Source organism: Xyrauchen texanus, chromosome 48 (genome assembly GCF_025860055.1).
Source record: "Xyrauchen texanus isolate HMW12.3.18 chromosome 48, RBS_HiC_50CHRs, whole genome shotgun sequence".
Taxonomy (NCBI): Eukaryota; Metazoa; Chordata; class Actinopteri; order Cypriniformes; family Catostomidae; genus Xyrauchen; species Xyrauchen texanus.
Genome location: NC_068323.1, coordinates 5,171,235 through 5,189,951, shown reverse-complemented (window position 1 = coordinate 5,189,951; position 18,717 = coordinate 5,171,235). Strand labels below are relative to the sequence as shown.

Genomic DNA, 18,717 nt, shown 5'->3' with positions numbered 1-18,717 from the left:
TTTGCCTAAATTTGCCTGCACCTAAGTAAAAGGTGATGCATCCTGGTGCTTGTCCCAACAGTAAAGTTTCTTCTGGGTGGGTCAAGCATTCCTGATGGTTTGGCACCTACTGATCTGTTTGACCAGTCTACTTCAGCTCCGCAGAGGTCCCGGAACATTTCTCAGTGTCCCGCAGCATTCCTCTCGCCCTCCCCACGGTCTGTTTTTGTAAAAAATAAAGAAGCTTGAGGCACAAACACAAAAATACATTTCCAGCTTTAACTAACCAAGTATGTTATCATGAGTGACTGAGTGCTCAAACCCCAGTGGTCAGAGATCAGCCCCTGTGTCCAAGGCTATCCAGTTGGATACTGAAGACAGTCCAGAAAGGATTTGTGCTTCAGTTTGTGAAGCAGCCACCTTGCCTCAATGGCAATCTCTTCTCCAACGTACGCGAATAGGATTCAAGGGTCTCAAGTCCAGTATGGGCTGCAATCCACAGTGGTGCAGTTATAAAAGGAGTGGTGGATTGCGGCCCATACTGGACTTGAGACCCTTGAATCAGACATTCAAGATGGTGACTCAGAGACAGAACCTGTCTCATGTCCTTACTCCGGATTGTTTTGTATCAATCGAGCTGAAAGTATCAATCGATACTTTCATGTGCAGACTGCCCCTTCATCACAGGCCGTTCTTGAGATTCGCCGTAGAGGGGACTGCATTCCAGTTCAAGGTCCTACACTTTGGGTTGTCCCTGATTCCTTGATAATTTAGTAAATGTGTTGATGCATTCCTTTGGTTGAAATGAATCTCTTACTCTTAGTTTTAAGACCTCAACATGAGAGCTGCTGTGCAATGTCATTTTATGTTTTGTTGATCTTTTATAATGTATTTTTTTAAGCAGTAGCAACAGTTATTATTGTCCAAATGGTGCAACCCTGTAAAAAATATCAATAGGCCTTATTTGGCTCTTTAAAATCACAGCAGCACATTCTTCTACTTCCGGCGAACCAGGTTTTTCCTCGCGCTCTGTCTCTCCATGTCTGTACGATGTACGTCATGCCGGGGGTTCCGGCAAAGGAGGAAGGAATGTGACGAGGAGAGACAATTGGGCTAATCAGACGAGGAGAGGGATAAGTGGAATGCGGCAGTTCGGGAGAGAGAGAGAGAGAGCCAATTGCAGCTGCAGTGTTTGCATTTGTGTTCTGTGTCTTTTTGTTTAAGTTTTCATTAAACTATTATTTTGATGGTTCAGCCGTTTCGCCTTCTCCTTTCCCATCCTTAACCTTGTTACAACCTCTTTATGTGTTTCATGGAAGAAAGTCAAAAGGGCTTGAACAACATAAGTAAAAGAGTAAAAATCTGGAAGAACTTACCCATAAACAATATCTGAATCAGAATGAGATTTATTGCCAAGTGTGCTCACGTACACAAGCAGTGCACACAGAACATCTCAGAGACACAAGGTAAGAGTATAAAGAGACATACAAATAATAGGACATATAACATAGAATGGTGTTTGTACACGTGCAAGATAGGGGTATGTACAGTTATTGAATTACATATGAGTGAATGAGATATTTATTTACATTATTGCACTATGGGGGAGTCCTGAAGGAGGTTTAATTGTTCATGTGGTAAATGGCCTGAGGGTAAAAACTGTTCTTGTGCCTGGATGTCCTGCTGCTGAGTGCTCTGTAGCCCCGGTCAGAGGGAAACTGTTCAAAGAGGGAGGGGGTAGGGTGTGTGGGGTCCCGAGTGATTCGACCTGCACGTTTCCTAAATCTGGAGATTTACAGGTGTTGGACGGGGGACAGGGGGGCACCAATTATCCTCTCAGCAGTCCTAACTATCTGTTGTAGTTTATAACATGTCAATTATAGAATAAACTAACATCAGAGATTATTATTAAACAATGCTGATATTCTTCACTGCTCTCCTGTCTAATATTTTATTCATGTTTTACTGTTCATCAAGGATGATTTGACATGGTTATATTCTGGACATATTGGTGAATGTAAAGTATGAATACAGGAAGTGTGTGTAGTGTGAGAGAATGCATCGGCATTACAAGTTACACATTTTGCATTGAGCACCATCTTGTGTAAGAACTGCTCTCTAATAAACCTCTGTTTATTTAATAAAACATTTATACATGTAAAACGCACATTTGTCATGAAGTTGACGCTTCATCAACACCTCACAGTTCAATATGCTGCAACAGAGTTTTGTAATACATTACATTTATGCATTTGGCAGACGCTTTTATCCAAAAGGATTTACAGAGCCCTTATTACAGGGACAATCCCCCTGGAGCAACCTGGAGTTAAGTGTCTTACTCAAGGATTGAACCAGCGACCTTCCGATTACCAGTTATGTGGTTTAGACCACTACAGCACCACCACTCCGATCCATTATGACAGTTTCCTCTTCCTCTGATCTGCATGTTGTTATTCTGTATCATTACAGTCACATATAATGTTGCACAATGGCAGTTTCAAGTGTACAGATCATCAAACATTATTCAACATATTTAGGTCTCACAGTTCCAGTAATTGTGCAAATCTTCTTAACAACGAGGAAGCTTTGATGAAGATGTAACACAAGGTAACGATGAGTGTCACACTTTAGACCTGTAACTACTTTCACTCGTGTTTACAATCCGTCAACAATAGAAGAGAAAATACATGAGATATTAAAATGACCAACTAAAGACTGAGAAATCAAAATCTTTAAATCAATCATCTTATAAACGGGCACACAACATGACAATTCAAAATTACTTAGAAAATAGAAAAACATTGTAAATATATCAGTAAAAATGTCTTTAGTAAAATATTGTAAAGCTTTATCTAAGACTATATTATTGGCAGCTGAAATATTCTTCTCATCTTCACTTGTGTTTTTCAGCACAAAGAAAGTCGTACACATCTGGGATGCATGAGAATGAATAAAATGTCAATATTAGGTGAACTATCCCTTTAAACTTGGACTCAAAGTGAATAAAAACAAGGTGGCACAGTTGTTCTAATTTGATCTGAGGTGATACTTGGCTTGAAAAGTTTGAGACCCATCAATCTTATCCTTCATTATCTGCTGGGAAGACTACAAGACTACAGCGCATCAACCTCCATGTTATAATTTATTCGTGCATCTCTCATCTTCGTACATTCTGTCTGCTACTGAAGAGACAATATATTTGTCAGTTTAATGCTGCTTCTATGCACAGTAAAAATCACACTTTATGACCAAATGTAACCGTAATATTATTGGCCGAGTGTCGTAAGAGCTTATAATAACGTCGCAGGGGCGTCCAGTATGCCAGTGCTGGTGCTCATGTAGTGTAGGTGTCATAATGTCTCAGATTCACTATTCCCCATTGTTTCCTGTAATCGACTCATTCACTCCGTCATTCTGATGAGGTGGTGGATTCACTCCGTTACTCAGAGGAATCAACTCGTTCACTCCGTCATTCTGATGAGGTGGTGGATTCACTCCGTCATTCTGATGAGGTAGTGGATTCACTCTGTCATTCTGATGAGGTGGTGGATTCACTCCGTCATTCTGATGAGGTAGTGGATTCACTCTGTCATTCTGATGAGGTGGTGGATTCACTCTGTCATTCTGATGAGGTAGTGGATTCACTCTGTCATTCTGATGAGGTGGTGGATTCACTCCGTCATTCTGATGAGGTAGTGGATTCACTCCGTCATTCTGATGAGGTAGTGGATTCACTCCGTCATTCTGATGAGGTAGTGGATTCACTCTGTCATTCTGATGAGGTAGTGGATTCACTCTGTCATTCTGATGAGGTGGTGGATTCACTCCGTCATTCTGATGAGGTGGTGGATTCACTCCGTCATTCTGATGAGGTGGTGGATTCACTCCGTCATTCTGATGAGGTGGTGGATTCACTCTGTCATTCTGATGAGGTGGTGGATTCACTCCGTCATTCTGATGAGGTGGTGGATTCACTCCGTCATTCTGATGAGGTGGTGGATTCACTCCGTCATTCTGATGAGGTGGTGGATTCACTCCGTCATTCTGATGAGGTGGTGGATTCACTCTGTCATTCTGATGAGGTGGTGGATTCACTCCGCCATTCTGATGAGGTGGTGGATTCACTCCGTCATTCTGATGAGGTGGTGGATTCACTCCGTCATTCTGATGAGGTGGTGGATTCACTCTGTCATTCTGATGAGGTGGTGGATTCACTCCGTCATTCTGATGAGGTGGTGGATTCACTTCGTTACTCAGAGGAGTCAACTCGTTCACTCCGTCATTCTGAGGAGGTGGTGGATTCACTCCGTCATTCTCCTCTAAATAAAACACAGATTTCAAACACAGATAACAGAAACTGACACAAGAGCAACTACCAGCACAACAGTCATCTTTCTGTGAATAAAGTCCTGTTTGAAATGAATAAAAGCAATAATCCACAAGAGTTCATACATTACAGTGAAGTCCTCTTATCTGTGGTCAAATCACTGTAATGTACAACACACACAATTTTATCTGCATAATTTATTCAGTTGTCCTGCAGTGATCTATAATACAGCAAACAGAGAATAGGGGGAAAGCTTGTATTTGCTCCACAGGCTAAACGTGAGGAAAATGGCGCCACCTGGTGGAAAATATTAAAAATGTCAATGTTGAAGCCAGGACTCCAGAATGAAAGTATAATATCATATAATTAATGATTTTATGCTTTAATGGCACTGGGATCAAATAATCAAAGTTTTAATGGGTTTCAATGGGGACATTTTTGTCCTGAAGGCCCTGAGTGTGACTATTTTGTGTACACAGTGTGTTATAGATGTATTATAGGAAATGAGGTTGAAATGTCAAAATTCCCCCAAAATACACACCTTTGGCAAAATGTATGCCGTTGGCATTAATAGCCAAAATGACAAAGACAAAAATGTCCCAAAAGTCACACAAGGGTTAAGATCTCAGCAGGATGTTCACATACACTCTGACTGAAAACACTGACACAGAAAACACAGATTCATTTGTTCATAAGAAAATATTTACACATTTTCTTTTAAAGACTCGTTTTGCCCAATAAATCTCAGATTGTCCTCTTTTATATCAGCTGTATGTAATACTTGCCCTGATGTCTTGCTCTTCTACAGAGATGATAAACTCCAGCAGTCACTGCAGTCACGAGCAGCAGAACAACAACACTTATACCTGCTATTACACCTGAAGACGGTCCTGAATCTGTAACAGTTAAAGAGACGGTCATTAATGAAACTTCTGTGTGTGTCCAGACAGTGTCACAAAGTCCTGCCCGTCTAATCTATAACAAACACTATGAAACATCAGCAGATCTGAGAGAGGAAATATGAATCTGATTCAGCAGAATATTGCAAATGGCAGCAGCTTGAATTCAGTGTGTGTTAAAGTACTGATTGCTCAGAAACAAGACTGTAACTTGTGCTCCTGCTCTCTTTTCCACCACCTGACCATTTTCTCTCTCTTTTCTCTCTCTATCTTCCATTGTCTCTCGCTCAGGTAGTATGCATACTTGTTTCATCTACATATTTATAATTTGTAACGATCATATCTAAATTTTACTCATCTGACTTTACTGTTATTAAACATTTCCTCTTTAATGTCTAGTTGAATTTCACTGTGTAATAGGGCTGGACGAAATGACCTAAAATCAAAATCTCAATTAATTGAACATTTTACCTCGATTACGATTAAATATAATTTTTTTTTTTTTTTTTTTTTGCCCTCATAGTTCACTGACAAGTTTTGTACTGTAAATATGCTCAACAACTAAAGGATAGTTGTTTCTAATGAAAGAGTGCATTTCTTATCTTTGAGATTTTAAAATATTTGAAGGAAACACATGTATGGTTATTTAATGAATATTTTGAACAATTTAAATCAAAGCACACATTGCTTGAAATGAAAACGTCTTATGAAAGAAAGTCACTGAAATGTGACTTTTCAGCAGGCTGTGTATCCTGTGTGCTTATAGATGTGAATCATATCAAGAACAGTGATCTTGTCCTGTCACTCTATATGCACAATGTCTTCTTTACTGAAGCCAAAATGTGTCCAAATGACGGACACTACATTTTTCTTTGGTACAAGCTGCTCCTGTTGCTCAGTTGACTCAGTGTTTGAGTTCACATCCATGTTGCTTCAATGCCGCTGACTGGACGGGGCGAAGTCACGTGACTACACAAGCGGTAGTATATTTTAAGGGGAAGTAGTAAAGCAGCATACACACTGCCAGCGACATCACGCGAGACAGTGACACCATCTCATTCATTTTCAATGAGAGCACAGCGACTTCCGGCGACACGAGCTGTCGCGACCGTTGGCGACCAGATGTGGGCGTGTCCAGCAACGGGAAAAGTTGAGACAAGTTTAACTTTATTCAAATGAAGAGCGACTTATGGGAGCAACAGCCAATAGGAGAGAAGACGGTAGAGCTCACGTGATCCTTCTCGCTCTCTCAGCTCCTGCAGTAACGGAAAGATCAGGGGACCCATCCTCTGCAGCAGCTCATCAATCTGGGTCCTGTAAAGCCTGAAGTACTGCTGGAACCGGACTTCATCCAGCCGCAGCTCCTGCACCAGCCGGTGGTACTCACCGGCATGCTGACTCAGAGATTGAATGGTTTTGTGGACCCTGACAGACCGGCAATTGCATTTTCACCGCAGATAAACAGCCGCTATGGCAAACAGCACACCTTGTTTCTCATTCATCTTTGATATAAAGCATTTTATGTACTGATTCCATTTATATTTAGTCTTTTCTCTCCAAAACGTTTGTTTTTAGTGGCAAGAAAACTGATTCGCTGTCAACAGCAATGAAATGGCATCCGTGAATGTCATTTATAAACGTTACTAGGCAACCAGTAGTGGGAACGCCCACTAGCGACCTAACCGCCAGCCACTGGCGACCTGCAGCGACAAAGTCGCTAGCAGTGTGAAAGCAGCTAAACAGGATTAAAAATACGAAATGGGAAAATTACATCGGTTAGAAGTTATGAATTTAGATTACATTCCGATAATACTTTCCAGCCCTACTATGCAACTAATATTAATATGAAACATTTTAGTGCTTTATTTTGCATAACAATAAGATCATAATAAGGTTTTAATGCTCTCCCACATTATTGAACTATTCTAACTGCGCTTATTTCCGTCATTAGTATAAATAGCAGAAGGTGTTAATAAACAAGAAATGCAGTTTTATTTCATGTTGGTGTTAAAGGGACAGTTCACCCAAAAATGAAAACTCTCTCATTATTTACTCACCCTCATGATATCTCAGATGTGTCTGACTTTCTTTCTTCAGCAGAACACATTTGAAGAAAAATATCTCAGCACAGTAGGTCCTTAAAATGCAAGTGGATGGTGATCAAACATTTGAAGCTCCAGATATCACAGACAATCATCATAAACATCATCCATATGACTCCAGCTGTTAAATTAATGTCTTCAAAAGTGACACGATTGCTTTTGGTGTGAAAAAATATCAATATTTAGGGAGGTGGGAGTCCTCGCTGCTGCCATCCAAGAGGGGAACAGCCGCGGCCGTCTGCCTGGGGATGGAGGGGGTCACTGCTGGCAGCCAAGAAGGGGAGGAGCGGTTCCGTCCACCAGGGGTCAGAGGACTCGCTGCCATCCAACAGAGGAGTGGTTGAGAACCAGGCGACACTGTGTCCGGGAACCGGCGAACAAGTTATTCTCTCTCTCACTCCTCTCGCTCTGTATCCCCACTCATCCTTTTCCTCTCTCCATGCATTCCCTCGTCTCTCCCCGAGGTTCACAGGAGGTGGGGTGGACCACCGGCTGACAGAACGTCTGGAAGGGCAGCATCTCCACACCAGAGGTGGTGGGATGAGTAGGTCAGTTCAGTTGGCCCACCGGCTTGAATCGGGCAGGGTGGAGTGTGACGAGGAGGAGGGCGTGGACGCACTGTGAGGGTGCACAGATGGCACTGAATCAGCTGATCAACAGGAAAGATAAAGGGAACCAGAGATGCAAGTTCGAGAGAGACGCACATGGCCACATTGTGTGTGTCTGTTTGTCTTGTGTTTTATGTTCAGTTTTACCATTAAACTTTACGTTGACTGTTCAGCTGGTTCCCAAATCCTCATTTCCCGCCCTTTATCTATTACAGTCTGTAACATGCCAACACGAATACTTCACACGAGAGACCACTTGGACTCCACCCTCTTGTAAAGCATTGGATTATAGATAAAAAGTACTTAAATATTGATAGTTTTTGCACCAAAAACATCATATTGCTTTAAAAGGCATTAATTTAACTGCTGGAGTCATATGGATGATGGTTGTGCTCACTGTCTGTGATTTTTGGAAGCTTCAAATGTTTGATCACCATCCACTTGCATTATAAGGACCGACTGAACTGAGATATTTCACTATTTTTATTAAAATGTGTCCTGCTGAAGAAAGAAATACACATCTGGGATCTCATGAGTGTGAGTAAATAATGAGAATTATCATTATTAAGTAACTATCCCTTTAAAATTTCTTCAGTCACCTGCATTACAGTTTGAATCACTGATATCAATTAAATACACATTAAACAACTAAACTGCACTCACTAATGACTGTAACACTGAAGGTCTTTCTGCTGCTGAAGCTGATGCTGCGACGACGACGACGACTGATGCTGCGACGACGACTGATGCTGCTGCTGCTGGTGATCTCTCGTTGATATTCTCCAGTGTCTGTGATTCTGGTGTTTATGATGGTAAGAGATCCAGTCTGATGATTCAGCTCCAATCGTTCTCGCAATCTCTCATTTCCAGTATCACACTGCACATCTGTACAGGCCTCACTGGGATTCCCATTGATCTGAGCTATGCGAGTACCATTAAAATACCATGTGATCCAATCATTTAGTGTTTCAGTTACACCAGAATCTAAAGAGACAGACTCTCCCTCCTTCACCTTCTTAATTACATCAGTCCCAGAAACACCTGAAACACAAATGCACAATCAATCTTTTTAGGGGAGGAACAAAACAACACTTCTGCTTCAGATATGGTGACTCTGTCAATACCATCAAATCTCAATGATTCTTGAATCATGAAGTTTGTTTTCAAGACGAGTAAGAACATGTTGATGTTATTGACGTGGACACCATATCTGATTTGGGCACCGTCTGTTCATCAAACAAAGTGATTTTTTACTTAAAAGTGCTCGAGTCGTGTCATCTTTTACTGGGGTTTTGTTGTGTTTTTTGTCCTTTATGGAGCGAGTCACTTTATACCTTCATAATATGACTAAAGGATGTGTGAAGATTTATTTTCCTTTTGTGGTCCATTAAAGAAAGTCAGAAGAGTTTGGAGCATTATGGGGAGAAAATAATAATAGAATTTAATTTTGGGTAAATTATTCCTTAAATGAGATGAGATGGAAAATCCAGTTTAAGATGGGAACTGTGTTTTGGAACATGACTGCTGGTGTCTAGCTGGTCCAAGCTGGTCATTAACTGGTCCATGAGCTGGAGACCAGTTTAGATCAGCTACCATGTTCCAAAACACAGTTACCAGTTTAAACTGGATTTTCCAGCAGGGAAGTTTATTTTGAAACATTAATTAAAAGACTCACCAGCTTTTACTGTTAAATTGAAGATCTTCTCACTGAAGTTTGAGATAATCTTTAGTAGATAATTTCCAGTGTGTTCAGTTGTGATGTTTGTGATGGTCAGATCTCCAGTCTGATTGTTCATCTGCAGTCTGTCTCTGAAACTCTCATCACAATGTTCATCAGTGCAGATCTTCATGACATTTCCAATGATTTGAGCTATACAATTGTCTTCAAAATACCATCTCATCTTGTCTTCTTGTTTTCTTATATATCCAGTGTGTAGAGTGAGTGAATCCCCCACATTCACTGACACAGATATTTGCTCATCAGCTGCAGAAACAACTGAGACAGAAGAGTAGAAATATTCTTCATTAACTTTAATTCTATACAAGTCATAAATTCATGCACATTTACACAGACGTGTTATTATTATTATTATTATTATTATTATGTTAAAATCCACTCAATCCCACAATTCACAACCTGCATTTACATAAAATCTTCTTCACTTGAGTCTCAGAATTAAAACTATTATTAAGAAATAAGAGATGAATGCCTGAAATTCACAACCTGTTTGTCAATGAACTAAAACAGTTTGACTAAAGCTATACAAATTAAAATAATACAAAACAGGTTAATATGACACTTCATATTTATCTACCGTTCCTCATGAATATTAATGAGTTCATAAGTGATGTTTTTAATCTGTTGTGACGTCATTAATTATGGTTTCGGCCTACACAAGAAATGTAGAAATATATGTTCACATTGTTTTCACACAAAAAAATGAGTCACTTGTTCTTTGCTGTTGACAGAAAGAGATCAAAAACAGATTCATGACTTACCATCCACGAGCACAATCACAATCACAGCGAACAAAATACAGAGTTCTTTAATTTTCATCGCAGAAGATTCTGCGGAAGTGATCCGAGTCCAGAAAAAACGAGCTTGAATTCACCAAAACTGAACGAGATACTAGTCTAAATCTGTTTGTTCTGTGTAGGGACTAAAGTAAGTTGAATACATAGTCAATAATATATTTAATTACAATATAAGTTATCGAATACACCAAAACTAAAAGAAAGACAAAAACACGAGCGCACTAGATGAAGGTGAAAGTGAAAATGTTTGAGTCCCGGAAACAAGCAAAACAAGTGGGCGTCAAACTTGTTTGTTCTTCGAATTTAAAACATGTTTTTTAGGGTTTTTTTGTGACTGATATAGACGTAACAGAACCATAAACCATTAAAAAAAATGAGAGTAGTGGTGTAATATCTTCGTGAGCTCCATTAGATGTGATGATTTTAAAACACAGGATACATCAGGAACACAGGAGCGACCTCTACAGGTAAGAATGACACACACTATCATATCTCACAAGTGGCGTTTAGATAAAAGTATACATTTATATATATAAATATACCAAGAATAACGAATACATTAACAATATACTGAATCATATATGAGAGATTGTGTTCAACAATAATACTAAACGTGTTAAAGTCTCGTCGTCATCAAACGTTTGTGTTCTGAGACTGTTTCTGAGTTTCCCCCCCCCCGAACTACATTTCCCATCATGCACCTTCCAGACGTCCTCGTCAGTGACAGGGTTGCACCAGCTGTGCGTAAGTTCTCACGTAAAGTTCACAGTAAGGGCTCAGTAACTACTAGTTAGTTTGTAACTAAGTCAGAGCTTAATTTGGTTGCACCACATATTCTTAAGGCAAGACTTAACTAGTAGCTCGTAAACTCTCTGTAAATTACGTTTACCCACATTTATCCAATAAACAGCCTTCAAATGTGACACAGAATTGTTAAAAAGCCCTGCATTTAAGTTTTATCTTGTTACGGTTGATGTTTAGACCTTGTGTGCTTATGTAACTGTCAGCTGTAATAAATTATACCCCCATTAAAATACGATATGTAATGAAAGTAGATTTAATAGTAGATTTGTGTATATACACATATATAGGAACTGTATCTAAAATAAATAAGGGGTGATAAATAAAGACTAATACAACAGGCTGGAAAAATAGACATTTATTCATATTAATATCCTATATTGAATGTGTTGAAACTGAAAACTGCACTGTTAGATCGGTATCATGCTGTAAAGTAAACGAGTGTAAAGTCATTCAGCTCATTTATTCCATCCGTTACTCCTGGTCGGAGGCTTTCTTAAATATTTAGTTTATATGTAGGGTTACGTCCTGCCTAAGATTATATTTATATATATATTTATATTTATGCATTTGGCAGACGCTTTTATCCAAAGTGACATACAGAGCCCTTATTACAGGGACAATCCCCCCGGAGCAACCTGGAGTTAAGTGCCTTACTCAAGGACACAATGGTGGTGACTGTGTGGTTTGAACCAGCAACCTTCTGATTACCAGTAATGTGCTTTAGCCCACTACACCACCACACTCCAATATTTAGTAGTGCGTAAATTGAGACTTAGTGCCCATTTACGCCGCAACTAGACTAAGTTGTAACTTACGTATAGTTGATACAACCGGCCCAACCCCAGTTCCACCTGATCATTGTTCCCAGCTGTTCACTGTAATGTCTTTAGTCCCCATTTGTGTATATATAGCCCTCATGTTTCCCTTAGTCTTTATCAGTTCTTGTTTGTTTGTTAGCATATTGGTTTGTGAACGTTGCACACAAAGTTAGCCAGCAAACTGATGTTGATGAAAGAAGAACCGAACCACAAAAATGAACCCAGAAGGATCCAATACCAGCCACAACCCCAAGATGCTCTCAAACAAGTTATGCAGCCTTTTGTGGTTGTTGTTTGTTGGATTCGACACACACTGGATCCCATAGGGAGAGTTCCTATTACCACCTCCCCATCATTGGTGCTACCAGAACTACAGCGTCTTTCTCTGTTAACTCCTCTCCCGACCCACATAAGATGGATCTAGCAGTAAAACTCGAGCGACTCACCCAAAGTTCTTCTTCGGTGGAGGATTAATGTGCAAGGTTTTGGAACTTGGTCTTTCACGATAAAAGGAGTGAGAGAGTCCTCCGGACCATGTTCTGGTTGGGACTGAATAAACTTGTGAGGAAGATGGTCCCTTTGGACTGATGTTCTGCCCCATGGGAACTTGATTGCTAACATCGTAATGGTTGACCTTCTGCTGTCTACTCAAGTGGTCAAGAAGATTTCTTCGACTGAGGCCATTTCTTCACTGCCCACGCCTGCCATGGTCTGCAAGTCAATTCCTGAAGCCAAGTCTGTCCCAGAGTGTTCACGCCTGCTCCAGCCCAACTGTTTTTATGTAAATCCAGGGCTGACTTCTCTTCCCTGTCCTCCCCTGATTGCCACAACCTTAAAACTCAAAGGAAATTTAGGTCTATGTTCTTTAGCTATCTGTGGGTGAAAACGCTCTACTTTGTCAAAGAAAATTATCTATAAAACACAATGTTTTCTAAAACAGAGTTTTCTAGAAGGCTACTTCTAAAGCCTTTACAAAAAAATTCTTCACAATGTACACATTCACTATTTGTCATAAGCCTGATATGCTGAAAACTGCTGTTAATGTTTCATGTTTTAAATCATACTAATTATACATGACATTTTCAATTTAAAATGGTGACTTTTGCAAATGGTGAAAAGTTTGCACTTTGCACCCTTGGAAATCATTGTCAGTCGGCACATTTGAATCATAAACAGTGGGCAAATATTGCATGTTTAGTTAGATACTTACATCTTACATGACACTTTTCTTATGCTGGCACAAGGTGCTGGAATAATCCACATGCTTCCCGCTTAGCTTTTTAAACTTGAGTCCCACCATCATTGATTTGATTGGGTATTTCAAATAACATTGAAGAGCAATGTAAGAAAACTGAGCTCCAGGGCCTCATTAAGGTTGTCCTGGGCCCTGGGGCTTATTGTTTTGCTTGGCTCCTATCAGTCGTCAGATTTGGGTTATCGATGATAATGCACAACACAAATGGATTTAGCGGTTGCGGACCCTCTATTTACATCAGCATCTCCTCAGAACGCGTTTATATGCTCTCCCGAGAATGTAAACAGGACAATACAGCAACTTTTTTTTTCTTGATTGTTGGCAGACAGGATGTTTCAAGCTTCTTGGAGAATTCGTCACAGTTCTACGATCTATTTAAGCTGTCTCAATTACATCTGTCTCTTCATTTAATATCAGACTGGCCCGATGTTCAGTGGGGGGCTCTTTTGGGGGCTGTTGCAGGGCTCCCTGCTCTTCTATTCTAATATTTTATATTTGTAAAAGCAATGTTTGGGAGTCTAAAATATATATCTCCTATTGACACACTAAAGCTGAAGATATAATTAACCATCTTCGGACAAATGCTTTTGTGACATCTTAAGTGATTAAGACTTCTGCACAGTACCAATATATATATATATATTCAATGCTGCTTGTGTGTAATGTAAAAAACATCCACGTATCTTCAAGTAATGTTAACCACAGACATTGTTTTACTCATAAAACCACAACTGCCATTAAAAAAACTAAAATCCAGAGGGAACCCATGGCAAGTTCAAATTCGGTTTATATATTTTTTTTATTGAACAATAGAAATATACATTCAAGCATGGCAATTCAAATGTGAATGAAAACATAAAGCAAGGCACATACATATATACATGTAAACTATATTAACAAAAATGTAACGAGGGAAAAAAAAAAGTCTTTTTACTCATCTTGTAACAAATTCATGTCTTGTATAAGTTTAACAAATTTGCAGGTGTGACGGTCTTGCCCGAGTGGTCTATTTACTGTGTGTTGCTCACTGTATAATATACAAAAATGGAAATAAGGGTTTCGTGGCACAGAGAATAAATCAGTCCTACTTGAAACTCAAGATAATACACAGAGGAATTACGATCAAGCCTCGTAAAACAAAGTCAGAAAAACTCGATATAAAAGAACACAGATCCCTAATATATCCATTACAAGATCAATTCGCAATAGAGCAGTTATTTATGTGTTTTGAGTACTTTTAACTGATAAATCCCCAGACCACTCAAAATGTGCCACTTACCGACAGCATGTCTCATTAGCTCTGCTGTAGGGAGTTCCCTATTCCACTCGGCAAATACCATCATTCACCATATAGACGGCGCTGTCGCCATTTATGCAGTAATTTAACATATTTACACACCGTTACACAGGCTTGTTTACTTTACATAGATCTTGGGGATGGAATATAGTAATAAATAAAATCTATTTTAAAGACTGCAAAGTAAGGTTTTGTCTTCATATATGTTGTGGAGGTGATGGCTAACTTTGTATCCAAACTTGTGACCTCACATAATTTAAACCTGAAGTGTATTTGTTCGATTTAATTACAACAGTGATTATTTAGCAGAGACGGGCCTCTACTATTAAATGAATGGGAAGCTCTGAACGCCCAACGGTCAACGGATGTAGAAATTAAGTCCCGCCTTACAGTTAAAAGAGCCAATCACCTTTTAGATACAGACATCGCCTGTCAATCAACTCTAGAACGCGCATGCGCATTATCTATACAAGCTGGGAAACTAGCGTGTTTTAGCGTAATCTGAGGTAAAGAAGCACAATTTATGATTCTGATGTTATACAAATGTAATTGCTGATTTAAAATATGTTCTCTGATCGTTATCTTGACCACCCGTTTTTTGTTTTGTTTTTTAGATTTAGTTTTTTAGCGTTCCAAAGATGCCCGACAGTGGACTGACTTGCTAGAGAGACTTTTGATTACAATCGCCACAGGTTGTCCGGCAAGAACAAGAATGCAAATGTCCAAAATGATAGTTTATTTACACGCAATGATCCATGCCACTCATGAAGCAATGCTAACTTGAAGATGGAGGTTTGTATGTGGGTATGTGAGTGTGGTTTCTAGATAAACAGAATGATAAACAAAAAGTAAATATATTGTAATAATACAAACAACAGAATAATGAATAAATCAATAATTATACATAAAAAATTTGAATGACAATTTTATAACAATGAAAAATAAGACAAGTACAACATATAAGAATTATATAAATTGAGTGTGCAAAGTTGTACAAGTATACAATTCTATATTAGTTGTACAATTGAACACATTGCAACAACAATCACTGAAAGCTACCAGATTTCCATCCCCATCCATTAAGTGGAACACTCAGACAAAATACCCTTCACATGCACGCACACAATAATGCAATGCTTCCTCTAGATGGCAGTAAAGTCTCAGACACATAATTTAGAGACTTGCAAATCTATTATAATAGTCAATTTATTAGTCTGTGCTTTGTACAGAGTTTATAAGGATCTTATCCTAACAAGCTATGGGGAAGTCCTTGTTTTTTATTGTTTTATATGTTTATATTATTCAAAAACTCTGAATAAGAAAGTAATCGATCAGCAGCATTTGTTAATGACCAAAACAATGTTAATAACACCAATCATGGGAGAAATAATGACATATTTTTTGCAACATATATCCTGGTTATTACACCACCATATTTATAATGACCGATTTTTATACATAATGTCTCATGTCTTGTGTTTCCACAAAAAGTCAGAATGCATTCTGCCAATATCTGCTCATACAGATTTGTCTACATGCAGAGAATGAGTAGGGTAGGTCATACAAGAGCTGTAGCTAATGGTGGAAAGGAAAGGTAGAAACGATTCTAGGGACCAGGAGGACCCACAACAAAATGTAAACTGTATTTTTAATATGAAAGGGGCCCCAAAGCAATATACATTCAAATGGCCCAGAATTTCTTGCTACGGTCATATATCCTCAGCTTTAGCAAGGAGGGTCCTTCCTTTCAGAGATAAATATCTCTGTAACCTGGAATTGAATTTCCTCTTTACCTTTCCAACCACTGGGTCAAAAGTTCAGCCTACATCTAGCACTATCTTTCTTGATATCCCTAAATATGTCAAATATAACTAAATATGCCTGTGACTTAACTGGGATACTGTCAGGCCAGGTTTAAATGGCTAGCAACTCACATTTATTTGAGGAAGTCTTAATGTTCTCAACAGCAATGGGGATCTGTGGTTCATCTTTCAAAAACAGAGTTTTATCATCTGCTAATTGGCTAATAAGAATCCGTTAGTCACCAATAATAATACCTTGCAGGTGACTACTCAATATAAAAGAGAAGAGGAGTTGGGCAGTCAAAAGAAACAAGGAGACACATGGCAACCCTGACAAACTCCTATTAACAAGTCAAGTCTGGGAGAGGTAAGATTTTCAAACCTCCTCATTCCAAACTTCCTCATACAACAAACTATCGTCATTTGTGGAAACATTTTTGGTTTTGCTTGGCTTAGAAACAAGAGTATGGAGTATGAGAAATGGAGTAACATTTTACACTACAGCGTCCATATTACATACATTGCATCATAACATAATTACAATGTTTCGTACCAATGTTTAAGCTACTTCAGTAACAAATCTTGCAACGTTGGTCAAAATAGACAGTTATATGTCAGAATAGTATCAAGATTGAATGTGCTTAAGTTGAAGTATATTGCTGTATATAACCCTTTGTTGAGACAAAATCTCCACTTAAAGCTGAAGAGTGTAACTTTTTCATTGTGAAAAAATACTTTCTTCTATCCCAGCTTAAAATGCAGAGTAGTGCCATAACCACCATAGACACTGAAGGGGACACGTATCCCCCCAATTATTTATAATAGTGGTATAATATGGGGTTTTTCCATGGCTGATTATTCAATCCTTACATATGGTCCTTCCCAATCTTGAATATGTGGTTCATCCTTGATGCAGAAACAATTACAAGTGTGGATAAGACATTTGTAGGTCTTTTTGTGTTAAAAAGTCACCCTTTTCTCAGCCACACCAACCCTATCCTCTCAGAGTCTTCCTTGTCTGAAATGAAGTTCTCACATAGCTCTCCAATCGGAGCAATCAGCGTTCAGAGATCAGAGTTCAAGCGATCTCCCCAACCCTCACAGAGTGATTAGTTGCACTGAATGGGATGAAGAGATGTATGCTAAATTTGCATTAACATTATAATCCTTTATATTTTGCCTTATTCTATGAGGAGTTGTGCATGAATGCATGGAAAGCCACAAATACTGTTCATCAAGCTACATAAGGCTCATCTAATCACTCACTGCATATTCCACTTTAAAGGGGTCATGAATAAAATATCCCTAGATATTTTGACAAATAAGAGGTAATTGTACTGTAACAACACATTGTAAATTTTACATCTTAAAACCTAATCCCAGATGCAAAAAAAGCATTTATTGAAACCAAGCTACAAAAAAGCCTTGTATTTCCACAACTTACCTCCGTCACTATGGGGTCCAGTAATTCATGACCGCCTCTACAGCAACAACAACGGTGCCTATTTTACATCATCCCTTGCATCCCTTTACATACCCTTGACCCCATCCATTGGAACTCCATTTGTAAACAGAGAGAGAGAGAGAGAGAGAGAGCAGGGCAAAAATCTACTGTGGCCTAACTATTCCTGAACACCAAAGGGGACCGATTTGGACTATTTAGGATTATTTTTGTATATAAACATGCACTAGACTGTTGTCTCTGACCGTTGTCATGTATCTCACGCCACTTTAAGGGTGTGTTCACACTTGTAGTTCGGTTCTCTTGGTCTGGACCAAAAAAGAAAATGATACATTTAGTCCTAGTTCGCTTGGCGTTCACACTGGCATTTTAAAAACCGAACCTATCGATACAACACAAGGCAACAAGAAAGTCACAACCTGATTGGACTTTTATGACGTACAGTGAGGAAAATAAGTATTTGAACACCCTGCTATTTTGCAAGTTCTCCCACTTGAAAATCATGGAGGGGTCTGAAATTGTCATCGTAGGTGCATGTCCACTGTGAGAGACATAATCTAAAAAAAATCCAGAAATCACAATGTATGATTTTTAACTATTTATTTGTATGATACAGCTGCAAATAAGTATTTGAACACCTGTCTATCAGCTAGAATTCTGACCCTCAAAGACCTGTTAGTCTGCCTTTAAAATGTCCACCTCCACTCCATTTATTATCCAAAATTAGATGCACCTGTTTGAGGTCGTTAGCTGCATAAAGACACCTGTCCACCCCATACAATCAGTAAGAATCCAACTACTAACATGGCCAAGACCAAAGAGCTGTCCA

At 39.0% G+C, this 18,717-nt stretch overlaps 1 protein-coding gene and 2 long non-coding RNA genes across 3 annotated transcripts in view; 2 read left to right on the top strand and 1 right to left on the bottom strand.

The window, feature by feature from the left end:
* Positions 1–4,174, top strand: part of LOC127639413 (uncharacterized) — a 139,774-nt gene extending 135,600 nt beyond the window's left edge. Inside the window, exons 2-3 of the long non-coding RNA XR_007969964.1 lie at positions 2,826–4,061; positions 4,092–4,174. This is a non-coding gene — a long non-coding RNA (uncharacterized LOC127639413). The remainder of the gene's footprint in view (positions 1–2,825; positions 4,062–4,091) is intronic.
* Positions 1–10,890, bottom strand: part of LOC127639400 (uncharacterized) — a 60,390-nt gene extending 49,500 nt beyond the window's left edge. The window contains exons 1-3 of the mRNA XM_052121389.1: positions 10,415–10,890; positions 9,591–9,911; positions 8,928–8,956 (exon numbers count right to left, since the gene is read on the bottom strand). Of these exons, the coding sequence (XP_051977349.1) occupies positions 8,928–8,956; positions 9,591–9,911; positions 10,415–10,472 (408 nt within the window). The 5' untranslated portion in view covers positions 10,473–10,890. The remainder of the gene's footprint in view (positions 1–8,927; positions 8,957–9,590; positions 9,912–10,414) is intronic.
* Positions 10,891–15,078: 4,188 nt separating this feature from the next.
* LOC127639418 (uncharacterized) lies at positions 15,079–16,770 on the top strand. Its single transcript, XR_007969969.1, has 3 exons — positions 15,079–15,130; positions 15,239–15,416; positions 16,689–16,770. It is a non-coding gene; the product is annotated as an uncharacterized LOC127639418 (long non-coding RNA).
* The last annotated feature ends 1,947 nt before the right edge of the window (positions 16,771–18,717 follow it).